The sequence below is a fragment of the Phoenix dactylifera genome, chromosome 11, assembly GCF_009389715.1.
Source record: "Phoenix dactylifera cultivar Barhee BC4 chromosome 11, palm_55x_up_171113_PBpolish2nd_filt_p, whole genome shotgun sequence".
Taxonomy (NCBI): Eukaryota; Viridiplantae; Streptophyta; class Magnoliopsida; order Arecales; family Arecaceae; genus Phoenix; species Phoenix dactylifera.
In genome coordinates, this window is record NC_052402.1 from 13,423,278 (window position 1) to 13,440,598 (window position 17,321).

Here is a 17,321-nt window from a genome sequence, read left to right on the forward strand (position 1 = left end):
TGCTAGGATGTAAACATATATAATCATATTGGTTGATATTTTTCAATCGACTTATCATTTTTTCACCAAATTTTTTAATTAATGAATTTCAAGGCCAATGTCTTAGTTGTTAATTATTGGTTAATATGATGTTTGAGATCTCAAAAAATTTAGCTTCCTTCCAAATTTCCTTACTTTTCATATCGGTCGAGATTATAAAAGTCTCTAGTTTTTAAAAAACCATGATAATAACCTAATAATAATATAGTTCTATATGAGCTATGGTTGACAAAGTATCCTATTTGAACTGAATTTGGATAGGGATCTTTGGATTCGACTGAATCTGGGTACATATATATATATATATATATATATATATATATTTTGTGGATTCAGATTTAAGAAATTTTTGGATCCAGATCCAAGAATTTGGTAAAAGAAGTATCCAGAAAATAAATATATAAATATCTCTTACATCTTGGATCAAACCTATGATCTTGTACCTTGATGAGTATTATCTAATCATCTAGACAAATTCAGTATGATGGTTTATTATATTTATTCATATTACTAAATAGCATCTTTTGATGTACATTGCGATATTTTATATTTTAATAATTATTTAATAAAATCAATAATATTTTTGATAGAAATAAAAGATACATATATTTTATTTTATTTTTTATTATATTTTCAAGAGTTCATTGCTTAAAATATTTTAAAATATCAAGAATTTCTAGATGGTCCAAAATTTATACACACTTTTTACAAGCTTTCTAAAAATTAGATAATTCATGGTTATTTCAATTAAAGAGTAATGATGGTATGTAATGTAAAGTTTATATATTTTTAGTTTAAATAATTTTATACTCATAATATTTTCAACACAAACCTGATTAGATAGTAGTTTGAGCATGGGTCATGTCAGTCTCTCTACAAGTTTAGTATCTTGGGCTTATTGAGTTATTCATATGTCAAGTGCTATGGGGATTTGGCTAGTAGATTTCGCTCATATGCTAGTTTTACTTATTAATTTTTGCTCATATTCTATTTATATTTAAATAATATCTGCCCTATATTTTTATTCAAAAAGTAAAAATGTAGACATAATTAAATATGTCATACATCTGTATATGTTTAAAATAAATTTAATATCAAAATTTTTAATCCAAAATTATTATAATAAATATTAACGATAAATTTAGATATATGTTTAATATCTATATCCATATGCATATCTGCTGAAAAATGTATACAAATCCTAATGTTTGATCCGATTACTATCCACTTTCAGCCTTGTTATGGACTAAAAATAACATAATAATTTTCTTTTATTTAAGGTGATAGAATATGTTATTATAAATAAAGACACATTGGCTCTTTGATGGTGGCTAGCTTTGTTTATATTCTATTAGATTTTTGGTGACATTAATATCTAGCTTAAAATTTTTTGTCAACGATTTTATTTTTAACTAGCTGTTGTCGATAGCTGTAAAGTTAATATAACCTTTTTTTTATTATTTTTTTCAACCTGTGCCTTCTTCGGATATTTTGATTGGTTTGTTCTTTCACAATAATGTCACCGGTTAATCATATTAGCACACCAAGTTAACTGAAAAACTTTTTTTTTCCCCCTGAGAACTGGATAAATAGACGGTCAAGATTTTATTCGCAGCAAGATAGGGACTTTGGAGTAATTTGACGAATGAGAAAGATCCTGTCCCGGAGGGAGCCTTCCTAAACCCCATCCTTTAAGTCCAAGTCTCCGCCCTCTTTCTCTCATATCTCGTTTGTCTCCGATCGCCGGCAATGGCGGCGACCGCGGAGACCAAAGGAGCAAGCGCTCTTAGGAACGCCTTCGGGAGCGTCCTTGGCGTCTTCATCCTCCTCCTTATCGGGGTTCTTGCCTTCTCGATCCGCCTCTTTTCCGTAAGTTCTTCGTGCTCTCGATCTCACTAGGATGCCCTCGAAACCCTAGATCTAATCTCCAGTGTTCTGCTGTGAACGGGAACGTGATTGGATCCTGGCATCTGGATTCGTGCTGATTCGTTGAGGCATTTTGTTTTTGGATTGATCGGCGTTTCAGGTTATCAAGTACGAGAGCGTGATCCACGAGTTCGATCCATACTTCAATTACAGGGTCACTCAGGTTTGATCCGTTTGATGATCTTTTATCATTTTCCCCTTGTAATTTTTTTTTTTCCTTTTATTAACGAAGTGAGCTCCGGATAAGTTCCAGAATTAGGCTGTGTGGTAAAACCTTTCTTTTTGTTTTCTTTGGTTTGGATGGTATGTTTACCTGTTCTTCATGATATTTCTGCAAGAAAATTGACTTTGATTTTTCCGCTAACCCTGTGAATGTATGAACCCCTTGTTTGACCTATCGCTACTCTTTTCATATGGAGCAGGGTTGATCTTTAATGTCAGAAGAGATGAATGGTTGCTTGGTATATGATTAGAGAAGCAATTGTTTCGAAATAGCATTTCAATTTATGCAAATCATTTCAACAAGATAAGGTCTTTCATATAACAAACTAACAAGATTCAAATAAAAATTAGTTGTGTAATTAGAGCATAACGATGTGCCAAATGGATAGTGTTAAATTGTCAGGTGTCTTTTGTTGTTTTCTTTTTCTTTTTCGTTTTTTAAGTAAATATGGTGGGAATGCCACCTTCTAGGTTCCAACTAGGAACCTTTCCCCAAAACATGTGCTGAGGAGATGGTGCCAAATGGTGGACCTGAGTCCCTTTGGCTATTCCATGTCATCTCTTTTTCTCTCTTATTTCCTTTTAGCTAACCAGAGTATTCTTTGGTGTTTCCTTTTGGTGTTTTCTCATTTCCTTTTGTTGTTTTCTTTTTCTTTTTCGTTTTTTTAAGTAAATATGGTGGGAATGCCACCTTCTAGGTTCCAACTAGGAACCTTTTCCCAAAACATGTGCTGAGGAGATGGTGCCAAATGGTGGACCTGAGTCCCTTTGGCTATTCCATGTCATCTTTTTTTCTCTCTCATTTCCTTTTAGCTTACCATAGTATTCTTTGGTGTTAGCAATACTATAAATGAGAGATGAACAGACGCAATAAAACTGCAAAGTGACAAATTTGATTTGTAGTTTACAATACTGGCTTGGGATGCTACTCCGGTTCAAATTTTATTTGGTTGTTTGAAAACCTTTCTTCTGTGTTCCACTCATGCTTACTTTGTATTCTTGCTGACTGAATCACTTGTTTCAGTATCTTACAAAGAACGGAATTTATGACTTCTGGAACTGGTTTGATGATCGAACTTGGTATTGGATCCACAAACTTATTTACTTATGCTACATCAAGCAATATCAGATTAAATCCAAATTTGGAGTAATGCCTTTCTTACATGTCTCTAGGTATCCTCTTGGTCGTGTGATCGGTGGAACTGTTTTTCCTGGGTTGACATTAACAGCAGGTTCCATGTGGTGGTATGTGCTTGATATGGGTATTTGAAGCTTGTATGTCTCAAAATTTTAATGAACTACATGGTATCAGAATGCTTGCCTGTTGATTTCAGGTTTCTGAATTCCCTGAACATTCCTCTATCAGTGGAGACTGTCTGTGTATTCACTGCTCCAATTTTCTCAGCTAATGCAGCTTGGGCTGCATACCTTCTGACAAAGGTAGTTTTTCTTGGAAAATTTAAAAGCATCCGGCGTTCTAGTACTGTTGCATCTCTGTGCATTCTCAGTAACCATTTTTTTAACAATGGTTCTGTCTGCAGGAAGTCAAGGGCACTGGGGCTGGATTGACTGCAGCAGCCCTATTGGCAATGGTAACTTACATATTCAATTCTGCACTTATGGGAAGAGGGAAAAGAATCTGGTGGATATGGGAATCTGAGATTGGCGCTCTAGTTATAAAACTGGAAAAAAGTAACTACAATTTTATGTGGATAATACATTGACTTAATGGGGTTCTAAGTTTCTCTAAGTTATGGATGTTGAAAGTCAGATGAAGTCTGGTCAGAACTAGAGTAGGAGTTTGAATTTGTCTTTGTGTTGCATTTGTGTTCAGAAAGCTTAGACTTTGTTTGTTCAATAAGTTTGTAACTTGGGCTATATATGTAGAATAAAGCCAACCCCTGTAATCTATCAATTAGGTTTTTTTATAACCAATTTAATCATATTTTTGATATTGAAATCTAGCTGGTCATAAACAAGTTGTTCAAATCAGATTCAAGTTGTTCAAGCTCAAGCTTTATTGAGGAAATTGAGATCCAAATTTTTGTCTAAAGTAAGTGGTTTAGGTCTCAAACCTAGTTTTGAAAACTGACTAGTAATTGGCTCTAACTCTACTATTTGATTGTAAGCAAGGATTCAAGTATCATATTCATCATTATGGCCCATACCTGCTTGCACATGTTACTCACATCGATCTACATGGATGTCGATCCACAAAGTTCTAGAACATCTTACAATCAGCTCTCAACATGATATCAACCTCTAAGTTGGTGTTCAACTCCTGGCTAATGCAACTTTTTGTAGGAGTCTGAAAAAGGCAGTCTAGGTAGTATGAAACCTACCTAATTGGTTAATTTTTTTTATCTCATGCAACTTGGAAGCTAGCCTCCCATTTTTTCCTTAGACATTGGAAAGAGTTTACATAAAGCTAGTAAAAGTCAATGCTTGATGTAGGGTATTGCATTCATCTCTAAAAAAAGTATTAGCCAACAAGCCAAATTGACATGCAATCCCTATATAAATGATTAATGCAATAAGTGAAATTATTATTGAAGAGAAACCATCGCAAATATTTATAGAATGGGTTGATGTTCATTGGCATATTGTAATGGCTGATGAATCTGATGGGTAAATACCAAGAAAGAAAACTTAAATATCATAAAGAACATAGATGCCTCAGCTTAGATGTTTCCTGCTTCCATAATTGTGTAAACCCAAAATGTGAGGCGGCCTGAAGCTGTATTTTGTCATTTTTAGTCATTATTAGTAGGTTAGTATTTTGTTGTTTGACTGTGAACTGAATAGCATTTATGCTTGCCCATTATATCCATCTCTTTTATCAGTTAAGATGTCATGTGTCATGGAAAAAATCTGGACTCTACAGGATTTTATGTTTTTGCAGGGTTTGTTTGGTTGCCCGTGAGTTTTACTATAATAGATTTCTATAAAACATAGTTCTTTGTAAAACTGGTTCTATGAAAAAAGGGGGAGACCTGTTTTTCTTAAAACTTATTTTCCAAGTTTTATGACTTGTCAATTTTGACAAAATGGGTTGGGGAAAACAGCCAAACAATGATTTTTATAAAACTAATCAATTTTTAGTGTTGCTTGGCCAATCAGGTTTCAGAATCATCGACGCATATGCATATTGTTATTCTTAGATGCTATATATGATTGCTGCTTTGATCCCTAAATGTCTTATTGTGGCTTTTTGAAAATCTGCCATGATTTTAAACAGTTGTCTGATATTTCTTTACTCACAGGTGCCTTCTTATATTTCAAGATCTGTGGCTGGCAGCTATGACAATGAAGCTGTAGCAATTTTTGCTCTAGTATTTACATTTTATCTTTATGTAAAGGTAAAAGATGAGCTAAATATCGCAAATAAAAGATCTGTTTTGCTCAGTATATTAACCAACCTGCTGCTTTCTTTAAATTATGTACAGACACTGAATACAGGATCACTCTTCTATGCTACCCTAAATTCTCTGTCATATTTCTACATGGTAAGCATAGTATGCTGAAGCTACAGGTGTTTCTTTTTCTTGTAAGTAAATCAATTGGTGAAACTTTATTTTTTCTAGGTGTGCTCTTGGGGAGGCTATACATTCATCATTAACCTTATTCCTATGCATGTTCTGCTGTGTATTTTAACTGGTCGCTACTCTTCACGATTATACATTGCTTATGCCCCTCTTGTAAGTGTTTACATGTTACAGCGAGAGGATATGAATTTTGCAAGTTCCCTATTATAAGGATGGTTAGATTGTTAAATTTCCTAATGAAGTCTTGTTCAATGCAGGTTGTTTTGGGAACACTTCTAGCTTCCTTGGTGCCTGTGGTTGGTTTTAATGCAGTGATGACATCAGAGCATTTCGCGTCATTTTTGGTCTGTATGTCTATGTCAATTGAGCTCATTAATGATGCATAGGTTTTTTTCATGCTAGCACTCATTTCACCATTTGAGATTCTTCTCATTTTCTGATCTTTTTGTCTGGCATATTAATTAGATGAGAAGCTTGTCAAGCAGTCAATACTCATTTTGTGATTTAAGTTTACTGCCCTGAGTCACGACAGGAGGTGCCAACTTTGCACTTCCGGGGAACTCTGTCATGCTGATACTCTTTCCTTAAAAACTGATGGAGTCCTGCAACATGGAGAAACATGGTTGGCTGAGATTTTCTGAATGTTTAGAACCTCCCATCAAGGAACCATCAAAACTCTAATGAGAAGAGAAACAGCATGAGTGACAAAAGCAAGAAGAGAATGTTGTTATCTTATGTCATGTTTAACCAAAATAATCCGATAAGAAAACACTGCTATCAGAACTCCCCCTTTTTAGAATCCAGAAGAGGATGAAAAAAAGGTTAGGAGGATGAGCCCTTTCTGCCTCCCCAACTGAACAGTTTTCCCAATTTTTATGCAAACTCCTCACCTCCTTAAATTGCAAGCCATGTATAGCCTAAAAAAGAAAAATAGCGAACATTACTGAGTCTGCCTCAAAGAGAATCCAGTTACAAAGTGGTCAGTCCTATCATTGAAGGTTTTCCCATTAAATATGGTAGATATATTTATTTGCATCAGAACAGATGGGTTAGTCAATCGACAAGTTAGATTTGATGAATGCTTCTGGTGTGGAGGCTATGATTTTCAAGGACCAGATGTAATACGGTTGTCAAAATCTTGTAGAGGTCTACTCATCTAGGAGATATTTTCAAACATTGGGCATGATGTATCTTTGCAATTACTTGTTTGCGTTTGAAAGAACTAGTTAACTTGTAAATTAACCACATTTACTCCGAAGTTTTACATATCATATTTACTATTTGCTGAGTTTATCTGCACCAAATGTGAACCGTAAGGGAGAATTATTGTTATCTAATGTTATTTGATTGATCTGGCACATTATTTTGCAGTTTGTGTGCGTCATACTCTCCTTTTGCTGACTTTCAACTAAATTTACAGGTTTTCATAATCCTTCATGTGGTTGCTTTTATTTATTATATCAAAGGGATTCTATCTCCAAAGATGTTTAAAGTGGCTATGACACTTGTTGTAACAATTGGCTTGTAAGCTTCTGGCCCTCCGTAACAGTTTACATGTTTGTGCTTGAAACCATGATTAAAATATTAGGTTTTCTAAAGCTTGTTTATTTTTTATTCTAGCAAGTGAAGCATGTAAAGCTGGATGAATTACATGATGTTTTCTGTTAATATACTAATTGTATTTTCGTTCAGGGCTGTTTTTTGTGCGGTCATAGCTATATTTATAGCATTGGTGGCTTCCAGTCCCACAAAAGGATGGAGTGGGCGTAGTTTGAGTCTTCTTGATCCGTAAGCACCTGTTCTGAAAGTTATGACTACTGTAGTTCCACTTCCGTTGGTGTACTTATTTAATAAAGCTTTTAGGACTATATAATGTAGCCAACTCCAAGATGTTATGTGATGGTTGTCATGGTTATGGACATATATTCTGAAATCAAATGGTTGCAGTTATGGAAAATGTAACTTTAAAAGACAAAATGATCATTACAGTATTGAGGAAGCATTTAACTGGCATTGTGTAATTGGAATGTTGTTTTCAGAGACATACCCTTTGAGATGAGGTTAGCAGATGCCTTGAGACGCTAGTTGCAGAACCCAGGAAAATTAAGTTTACGAAGTGATCCAAAACACACACCTTTATCTTTAGGAATTAGGTTGTGAAGAGGCACATGCCTCTATACATTTGGTCCACACAATTAAAGAGTACATAATTCCAAGGCTTCTAATTGCAAGCTTTATCATACTTGTTTACCAAGAGAAACTAATTAACATTCTTCTGTAATGCATTCTTACAATCTGAAGCAAATTTGGAAAAAGAACTACAAAACCATCATAGCGAGTGGGTTTGCTCAAGTTATACAAAGAAACCACTTCCTTCTTATCCCTAAGCTCAATTCCATAACTACATTTTGTTCCTGGGCACCATGAACAAACAGATTGACTTCAATTGTGAAGATCATGCGTGCTATTGGAAAAGATACTAATAAGAAAGATGGGCATATATTGGAGTTGTATGTGCCCCGGAATCTAAGCACTATGAAGGTGAATTTCTTTAAGGATTACAAAAGTGCAGAAGGAGAGGATGAAGATGCAGTCATTTTCTAAAGAAACATAAAGCTTGAACTTAAAATGTCTTTTGCTTCATTGTGAAATCATTGATCTAAGAATGATAATATACATTTAGAAATCCTATTTTTGTTTGGGATGGATTTATTACAATTTAACATCTTGATCTTCCTCGTTTGTTGATGTGGCAGAACTTATGCAAGCAAGTACATACCCATCATCGCTAGTGTTAGTGAACATCAGCCGCCGACATGGCCTTCATATTTCATGGACATCAATGTTTTGGCATTCTTGGTTCCAGCTGGTATCATAGTAAGTACTGGGCTTATCACCAAATTTTGAATGTTGATCTTCGGTTGGGTACATGTTGATTTTGACTTAAATGCATATTTAATTTTGTGCTGAGATCATGACTAAGAGATCTGTTTTCCTTTGGGGCAACGGTGGTCATGGGTGCCTCTTCTGACAAGGTGTCCAAGCAACTCTAGGCCGAATTAGAGCTGATTTCTATATTCTTTGTTTATTTTATGTTATATAATAATATATCCTTGATATGCTTTGATTATCTGAACCATTTTCAGATGAATAAGCTCGAGGCCCTCCCCACATATATGGATTTTGTTGGCAACTTGAATATTAACCATTGAGGCTTTCTTTTTAAATTAACACAGAGTCCATCCATAGGCCATAATAGCAACGATGATAACTGTAGTTGTCATTTTGGATACTAAGGTTGAAGACTCCTGGTCAATCTGCAACTCCTATGGGAAGAAGGAAGCAGCAGGACCATGCCTTGAAGCACTTAATATTTTCAGCAACATGTATATTAACTTGACAGACATGCTTGTGGCCTAGCTAGATGACTTGGTTAAGTCATAGATGCCAGCTTGAGCTGTCTCGTAAGTTAATGACTGGGTACCATGGATTTTGTTATACAACTTCCTTTCTCATTCCTCTACCTTCTTCCTTCAGCAATAACAGGCATCACAAGTGGCAACAACAGCACTTCTAGATGCAGTCCTTAAAATATAAACATTGGGTGGGAGATGGAGTAAGAGGAGATTGGGACAACTATGAAAACCAGGATGATCAAGAAGTTCTAAAGAGCCGACACTTATTTTTGGATTTATTTTATTACCTTATAAATTTTGTCATATATGTTTTCAACTTTTTCTTATTTTATTAAATTCCCTGATTTTTGTTTTGCTAGATATATCCTTGTTGGCTTGTGGATAACACCTTAGCTTTGCAACCCAATGGACGGCTTAGAGTGCTTGCCTTTAAGAACATTTGACTGCAATATACCTGTTGATTTTTTTTATTTTAAAAAGAAAAGACTTGCACATTCCATGATATCAAATCCTCTACCAGTTCATGTTTAAATTTCAGTTGGGGACATTGATGGTTGAATATTGATAGATTTCTCTTGTATTATGAGACCTATCACAAATAAGAAAATCTGCAAGAATTTGATACAGTTACAATAACTGACAACTTTTCTACATGTCTGCAGGCATGCTTTTTGCCTTTATCTGATGCTAGCTCATTTGTGGTCCTGTACTTAGTAACATCAGTATATTTTTCTGGAGTAATGGTGAGGAAGTGGCAGAAAAATTCAACTTAGTCACTTTTTACAAGCTACAATTTTTTTGTTATCCTTATCGTCATAAGTGCATATCAATTCCCAGGTGCGTCTTATGCTTGTTTTGGCTCCAGCTGCATGCATCATGTCCGGAATTGCTCTTTCTGAAGCCTTTGATGTTTTTACACGATCAATCAAACATCAGCTTCCTAACTTACTTGAAAATCCACCTGATGTATGTGCTTCATGCATTTCCTTCTGTTTATCCCCTCAGTTTCAGTTTTGCCATGTTATGATTGTTATTTTAGGCATTACCTTTGAGCATTGTGCTAATGTTTGCTGTTATGATATGACTTTCAAGGCAGGGGATATTAATTCTGGGAGTTCAATAGCTCAAAATGATGCATCGAAGATTGATAGCCATGCAACAACTAATAAATCTGAAACAGTATCAAAAGAAAGACCATCAAGGAAGAACCGGAAGAAGGAAAAGGAAAAAGAAATTGTGGAAAAAGTTCCTAGTAAGTCCGAAAATAAAAAAGGCTGCTGGTATTGCCCCTGGAAGCATCTGCAGTTTCCATTCTTCTCCTGATTGTACTTGGTGGCTTTTATGTGGTATGCCATTTATACTCATTCCAAATTTTGCCAAATATTAACTTCTTGAACTTATGACATGTCTTTCATTTTAGTTGTTAGTAGTGCAAACAGCTAAATATGCAGAGTGTACAGTTATATGTTGTAGCTTGATCTGGCATTGGTGTCCATGTACAACCCAGATCATCCTCAATTTTGGTAGCTTCCTCAATGGGTCACGCACTTGGAAAATAAATAATATCTTATCAAGTCTCCCTATGTGCAAAATTATCAACTCCTTACATGCCACATAGCATGTTCATGTGTCATGCTACTATGAAAAAAAAATATTTAGACAGCCCTAGCACCATGAAAACATGTAAAAGCTCATTCAACATATTTGCATTTTGTACAATCATCTTGCAGTTCAGCATTGCTTGCATTTACTTCTGAAAGTATCTTAGTTCCCCAAAATAGTGTACAACCCTCATCCTCATTAAATAACATATTCCACAAAATTCCAGAGTAAGTCTTCTCTTTGATTACCATCAATGACTAACAGTCATGAATTACATCCTCTATGACAACTCCAGCGGTAGACCTGGATTCCCTGACGCTTCTAACGATCTCGGATTCTTTGGTGCATGTTATCTTGACTGTGAATAGCAAATACGAGCACTAGATTGCCTATAGAGGTCAAATTGTCAAACTATTTCTATTCTATTGGCCTGTCTCATATGATGTTGATTTCAATACTAGCATGAATTGTAGACTGTTTCACTTTACGCACCATTGTAATGTTTACTGGTGAACTTTCCAGCATGTAGTTGTCATTTATCTCTTCCAAGAAATCAAAGAAATAGGTCAATCCAAAGTGATAATAATTAATCATTGATTTTTGAAGCTTTGAAGTTAAACCGATAAAAAAGATTGTTTATCTGGACTGCAGAGACACTTACTATGAAAGGGAAACAAGGTGAATGCTCTTGAGCTATGCACTCAAGACTGAAAGGAGACGGCCTCTTAACCTAATTATTGACCTAGTCAAAGGTCTTTCTTTCCTCCACTTGGACTAGATCTGTTATGCACTTAAGACTGGAACGAAATAGCATCTTAAGAATTATAGAGTACAGGTATATTGAGCCATATACACCAACCAGGTGATATAATCTTTTGAAGATAACAATGTTTTCTGATTTTTGAGGAGATTTACAAGCTGTGGAATGAATGCTTGCTGTCATTTCACTAGGTGAACTCTGATATGGTATAAGCTGAAAAGTTATATAGCTTGGCATTATGTTTTGTTAATTCATCCAAACAAAATGTGAGATACCTACGTGATATTTGGCCTTCTCAACTCAAAAAAGAAATCTGAAAATAGGTTTTTTATTGAAAACATATGTTCTCAATTATAATCGCTTGAATATTGCTTTATGAATGCACATTAGATCCAGGCTGTAGGTTGTGCTACTTATGGCTTGGTTCATATCATTTTTTATTGTCCATATTTCATTTCAGATGATACATTCTTTGTCCTTTAATATTCTGGGTCCCCATGTTACCTCAATTATGATGAAAGGTATTTATCTGCATTCCCTTAACCAAAGAGTGATCACATCAATTTGCTGGAGGCTCTATAAATTGGGGAAAAAAGTAAAGAGAAGTACATTAAAACAAATTCTTTCCCATACTCATGTAGAAGTGCTAGAGTCATGTCAATTTGATGTCTATGAGTGTCAAAAAGCTTTGGGAGGGGTATGCTATTTTGTGTTAGTTGTATATGGAGGCTTCTTTTAATTGTTCAGTTTTACTTTCCACAAAAAAAGATCTTAAAAGCTTATCTATGACTAAAAGAAAAATCTTCATAAAAACCCTGCCCCCAGGCCCGCACACCGCAACCCCCCCCCCCCCCCTCCACCCCCGGCCTCTTCTCACAGAAATTATTCTGCATAATGAAACATATTGTTATGTCATGTTGAGCGGATGTTAGGGACCCAAAATTTGATCTTTCATGATTGTGGCTGCTTGCGAGTGTATCTCAGAAGCCCATTATAATATGAAGATGTAATGGATACTTGTAGAACATTTCTGTGTGCTTTTACAGATTTTGTGAGCTTGTTTCATACAATTCGTTGATAAAGTCATTTTGTCCTATGGTTCCACTTGTAGACTATTCAAATTTCATGTATCTTCTTGTTGTAGGTTCATTGTGTATGGGCAGCAGCAGAAGCTTACTCTGCCCCTTCAATCGTTCTAACATCTTATGCCCATGATGGGTTGCATGTGTTTGATGATTTTCGTGAAGCCTATGCATGGTTGCGGCATAATACTGATGTGGATGATAAGGTGAGTCTTCCACTCCTTTTATGACTTCTTTTGTATGTTATATACAATAACTTCGTACGTGTGCCAAGGCTTATGTGTTTTGGAAAAATGATGGTCATTCTAGGCCTGCTTCTACAAAAGACTAATGCTATTTGTGTCTACATTGTTCAGTAGTTTGTCTTTTGATAGTTTTCTTTTACTGCTTTTAAAATGAAGATAGAATTTGTGACTTGCAGTGGTGATGTTAATATATTTGATGAAGGAATAATTAGATAGACTAGCCTTTTCTCAAAAAATAAGATCTTCTTCTATTCCTATTATAAGTTATGGACCCGACCAACTATCAACTTGCATGAGATTCTGTTTCTTTCCTTGATGTTCTGATCATATTAAATATATATGAATTCACTTAGTAACTATATAATCTTTCCTGTTAGTAATTTTGGTATCAGTTCATCTTGTTCTCATGTTCTTATTATCTTGATGTAGCCTGAAAATACTTGAACCTGGCAAATGTGGTCCTATTAATTAGTAGGGAATATTTGATGGGTAGTTCTGATCATATGATTTAGTGATATGTTCAGAATTTTATTTAAGTTGATTTGCATTTCTTCTTGTCATCTTTTTCTTTTTTGCTTTGTTTTTTCTTTCCTGCGGGGAGGAGGGGGTTTGCTGTGGGAGGGAGGGAGCATATAACCAAATGAGAAGTTTGTATTTATCCCATTCTCTTTTTACCACACCTGTCAAATGGCTGCTGCAGAGAGTGCCTGGGCTCGAGTGTTTGTTTTACATATAAAAGATTGATCGAGATTCAATTGGTAAGCAACTTTTCATTTTGCTAGATCGGATGGTAAGAACCACAAGGTTTTTGGTGGATCCGGTTGTATGAAAAATACAACGATAAGCTTGCAGGATGTGGTTTGTAATTGCTTCATAGCGAGTTAATTCTCAATCAGTGCAACTGTTTTTGAACTATCATAGCAGAGGTGAATTATTCTAACTGGAGAGCCATCATATTTCTGGGACACTATTTTGGATACTAAAAATAGTAGTGATACTAAAATAGTAGTGGTACTAAAAATAGTAATGATACTAAAATAGTAGGGATACTAAAAATAGTAGTGATGCTAAAAATAGTAATGATACTAAAATAGTAGTGGTAATAGTGCTATTAATAGTAATAATACTAAAAATAATAATAATACTAAAAATAGTAATCATTACTAATAATAGTAATAATATTTATATATGTCTGTGTCTATATATATATATTAATACATGTCCATATATATAAATGTACATATATATAAATGTACATATATATATATATACCTAACAATATATGTCCATAGTATATCATTATATTTATACAGATATATTTCGATATATATGTATATATAATATATGTATATATGTACAGATATATGTCTATACATACATACATACATACATATATATATATATATATATATATATATATATATATATATATATTATGTGTGTGTGTATGTATAGTAATATTTAATAATAATATAATATAATCCATTATTAGATTAGATTCTAATCTGTTATATTATATTGTATTGCTTTATTATATTATAATATTATTAATTATATTATATTATATATTATTTATAATTATAATAATATTATATTACATTGTAGTAATATTGTTCTATTAATAATACATTACTATATCATATCATATTATGTTATATTATTATGTTATAGTATTCAATATTATATTACACTATATTATACCAAATAGTAATATTTTAATATATAATAATATATAATGTTATATTGTATTATAATTCACTATGCAATATTATGCAATATTTTTTATTGTCATTTTATCATACGAAAAGCACTTTCTCATTTTGGTTACCAAATATATGTTAAAGTTTTACCGTACTTTAGATATGTAGTTACCAAACAGCAAATAGATTTTAATAAAAACTCACTTCCAAATCCTCTACTTCTAAAAGCTCTAAAAGCTCTACTACCAATAGCAATCCCAAACAGGGCCTAAGCATGTTTAAATTTGGCATAAACGGGTCCACATCGTGTCAATGTTTGACCCGACATAACTCATTTATTAAACTGGTCGGGTTTAGGTTTAGAGTCTTGATCCATTTAACCTGTTTTGATTTGTTTAGTATTTGGGTGGAATCGTGACTCAGCCCTTTTAAGACCCATTTAACCTATTTGTCCAACCTGTTGAAGCCCGTTTAACCCATTTGAAACCCATTTAACTTGATCCAACCCATTTATTGAACAGGTTATGCAGTCAAGTTACCTATTTGATAAGAAGGTCGGATTCAGTTTTGGATTTTTGTTCTGATCAATAAACCCATCAATTCAAGTTGATAAATATTTGATCCGGCCCACATCTGACCCAAATCAAACCCGACCTGAGTGCCACCCCTGGCTGTATATTGGCCCATTTCATGCAGAACTAGTTTGAAGCAGATTGTTTTGAGTAACCATGCTCTAATGCTTCTCCCCATCTCAGGAAAGATTGTCAAAGAGCTATCTTTTGTTTTGCTTGCTTGGCTTGAGTTTACCATAAACTTCTTTAATGAGAAGATCACATCTTGCAGGTGGCATCTTGGTGGGACTATGGTTACCAAACAACTGCCATGGCTAATCGTACTGTCATAGTTGATAATAATACCTGGAATAACACTCATATTGCAACTGTTGGTACTGCCATGTCATCCCCAGAGAAAGCAGCTTGGGAGATTTTTGACTCCTTGGACGTCAAATATGTTTTGGTTGTCTTTGGAGGTTGGTACTCTGTACTTGTAAAGAAATTACTGTCATACCTCTAATTTGGGAGCTGGTTGTTTGACTCTCTAAATTTTCTTTCAATTCTCAGGTCTTGTTGGCTACCCAAGTGACGATATCAATAAGTTCCTGTGGATGGTTCGCATTGGAGGTGGCGTATTTCCACACATCAGGGAACCTGATTATCTTGTGAGTTCTCTAGATCATTCACTGCATTTAAGGCTTTGGCTATTTCTGACCGTTGGTATGCTTTCTGGTTAAATAAGTTTTTAAGTTATTAACTAACAAACTGTAGTATCAATGCTGAAATGAATAAATATGATCAACTAGTCTATGGATACATATTCTACATCCTGGTGTTGCTGAGGCACTCTCATCTTTCTGGGTTGATATAAATTTTCTATGCATTTTCCTCTATGTATGATGAGTTGTTGTTTGGATAATTACATTGCACCATGTTTTTATCTGTTTACATATGCACTAGTTAGCAGTTACAGCTTTTCTTGTGCCAGCTTATAAAACATCGGTGTCCTTTAACATAACTTTTTCATTTTGGTGCTCTCTTAATTTAGAGGGATGGGCAATATCGTATTGATGCTCAAGCGACTCCAACAATGCTGAATTGCCTCATGTACAAGCTCTCTTATTACAGGTTTGTGAATCTTTCTGTAGGTTTCGACTTGATATACAGTTGCAGTACACATGCTGCTTCTAATTTTGTTCCATATTTCTAGATTCGTGGAGACAGATGGAAAAGGCTTCGATCGAGTGAGGAGGACAGAAATAGGAAAGAAATATTTCAAGCTAACACATTTTGAGGAGGTGACATAATTTCCAAATCTTTAATAGCTTTGTAATGTTCTATGTTTTGTGAAGTGCTTCACCAAAAAGTTGAATTTTCTTTTTCTTATTTTTATCCAGCTTTAATAATCTGAACTAAAGCATCCTTTCTTCCACTTCCATTGGATTTTATTTTGTTTTGTTAGAATATTCCTGGATTAGCAAGCAATATATTTGCCTCTTCACATGCTGAATTTTTTCATGGCTGCTGAGTAGCCTTTACTATTGTACTTTTGATTCAGGTATTCACTACACATCATTGGATGGTTCGTATTTATAAGTTGAAACCTCCAAAGAATAGGATCCGTGGAAAGTTGAAGAAGCCTAAATCGGTATGTCAAACCATACAAGCATCCAATATATCCTTTAATACTGACATGGAGTCCCATAACACCATCATGTTGTTATTTGCAGAGTTCTAAATCTTCTTCAAGCAATCAAAAAAGGGCTCGAAATACACAAAAGAACCCATGGCAGTGAACTGATTCCAAGGAGGATGCTTAATCAACTTAAGGATTCTGTTCTATATGCGTGACCCTTGGGAAGAATTTCAGGGATGGTGCATCTTTGGTAGTTTTGCAGGCACAGATGGCTAGAAATTTGATTAAGAAATTTTCAGTGTCCTCCCATATTGTATACTATCCCCTTTTCGGTTCCATTATTATCAAAGGATCATTTTTTGACAGGTTACAAACAAGTAATATGGAAATTTGAGCTGTTTGCATTATTTTTTCTATGCATTCATTGAGTCAGTTAAGTTGTTTACAACAACTACATACAAAAGATAGCAGAACTGTCAATGCAACTGGAATGTGTATGCTTCTTGTCTCATAGTCAGTCTCGCCCCTTGATTCCCTAAAATTTCACAAGGGGCATCCAAGCACAACGATAAAAATTTGTTTACCCCCTAATGA

At 34.5% G+C, this 17,321-nt stretch overlaps 1 protein-coding gene across 1 annotated transcript; it reads left to right on the forward strand.

The window, feature by feature from the left end:
- The first annotated feature begins 1,708 nt into the window (after positions 1-1,708).
- LOC103722019 (dolichyl-diphosphooligosaccharide--protein glycosyltransferase subunit STT3A) lies at positions 1,709-17,209 on the forward strand. The gene is given in 24 exon segments (XM_008812434.4): positions 1,709-1,908; positions 2,066-2,128; positions 3,212-3,267; positions 3,361-3,432; positions 3,522-3,627; positions 3,729-3,779; positions 5,451-5,546; positions 5,634-5,693; positions 5,772-5,885; positions 5,990-6,076; positions 7,153-7,256; positions 7,425-7,520; positions 8,489-8,609; positions 9,811-9,891; positions 9,986-10,114; positions 10,241-10,411; positions 10,414-10,494; positions 12,655-12,798; positions 15,381-15,567; positions 15,659-15,756; positions 16,140-16,219; positions 16,302-16,389; positions 16,650-16,739; positions 16,822-17,209. Coding segments are annotated over 24 exon segments (2,361 nt in total). The 5' UTR covers positions 1,709-1,788; the 3' UTR covers positions 16,888-17,209.
- The last annotated feature ends 112 nt before the right edge of the window (positions 17,210-17,321 follow it).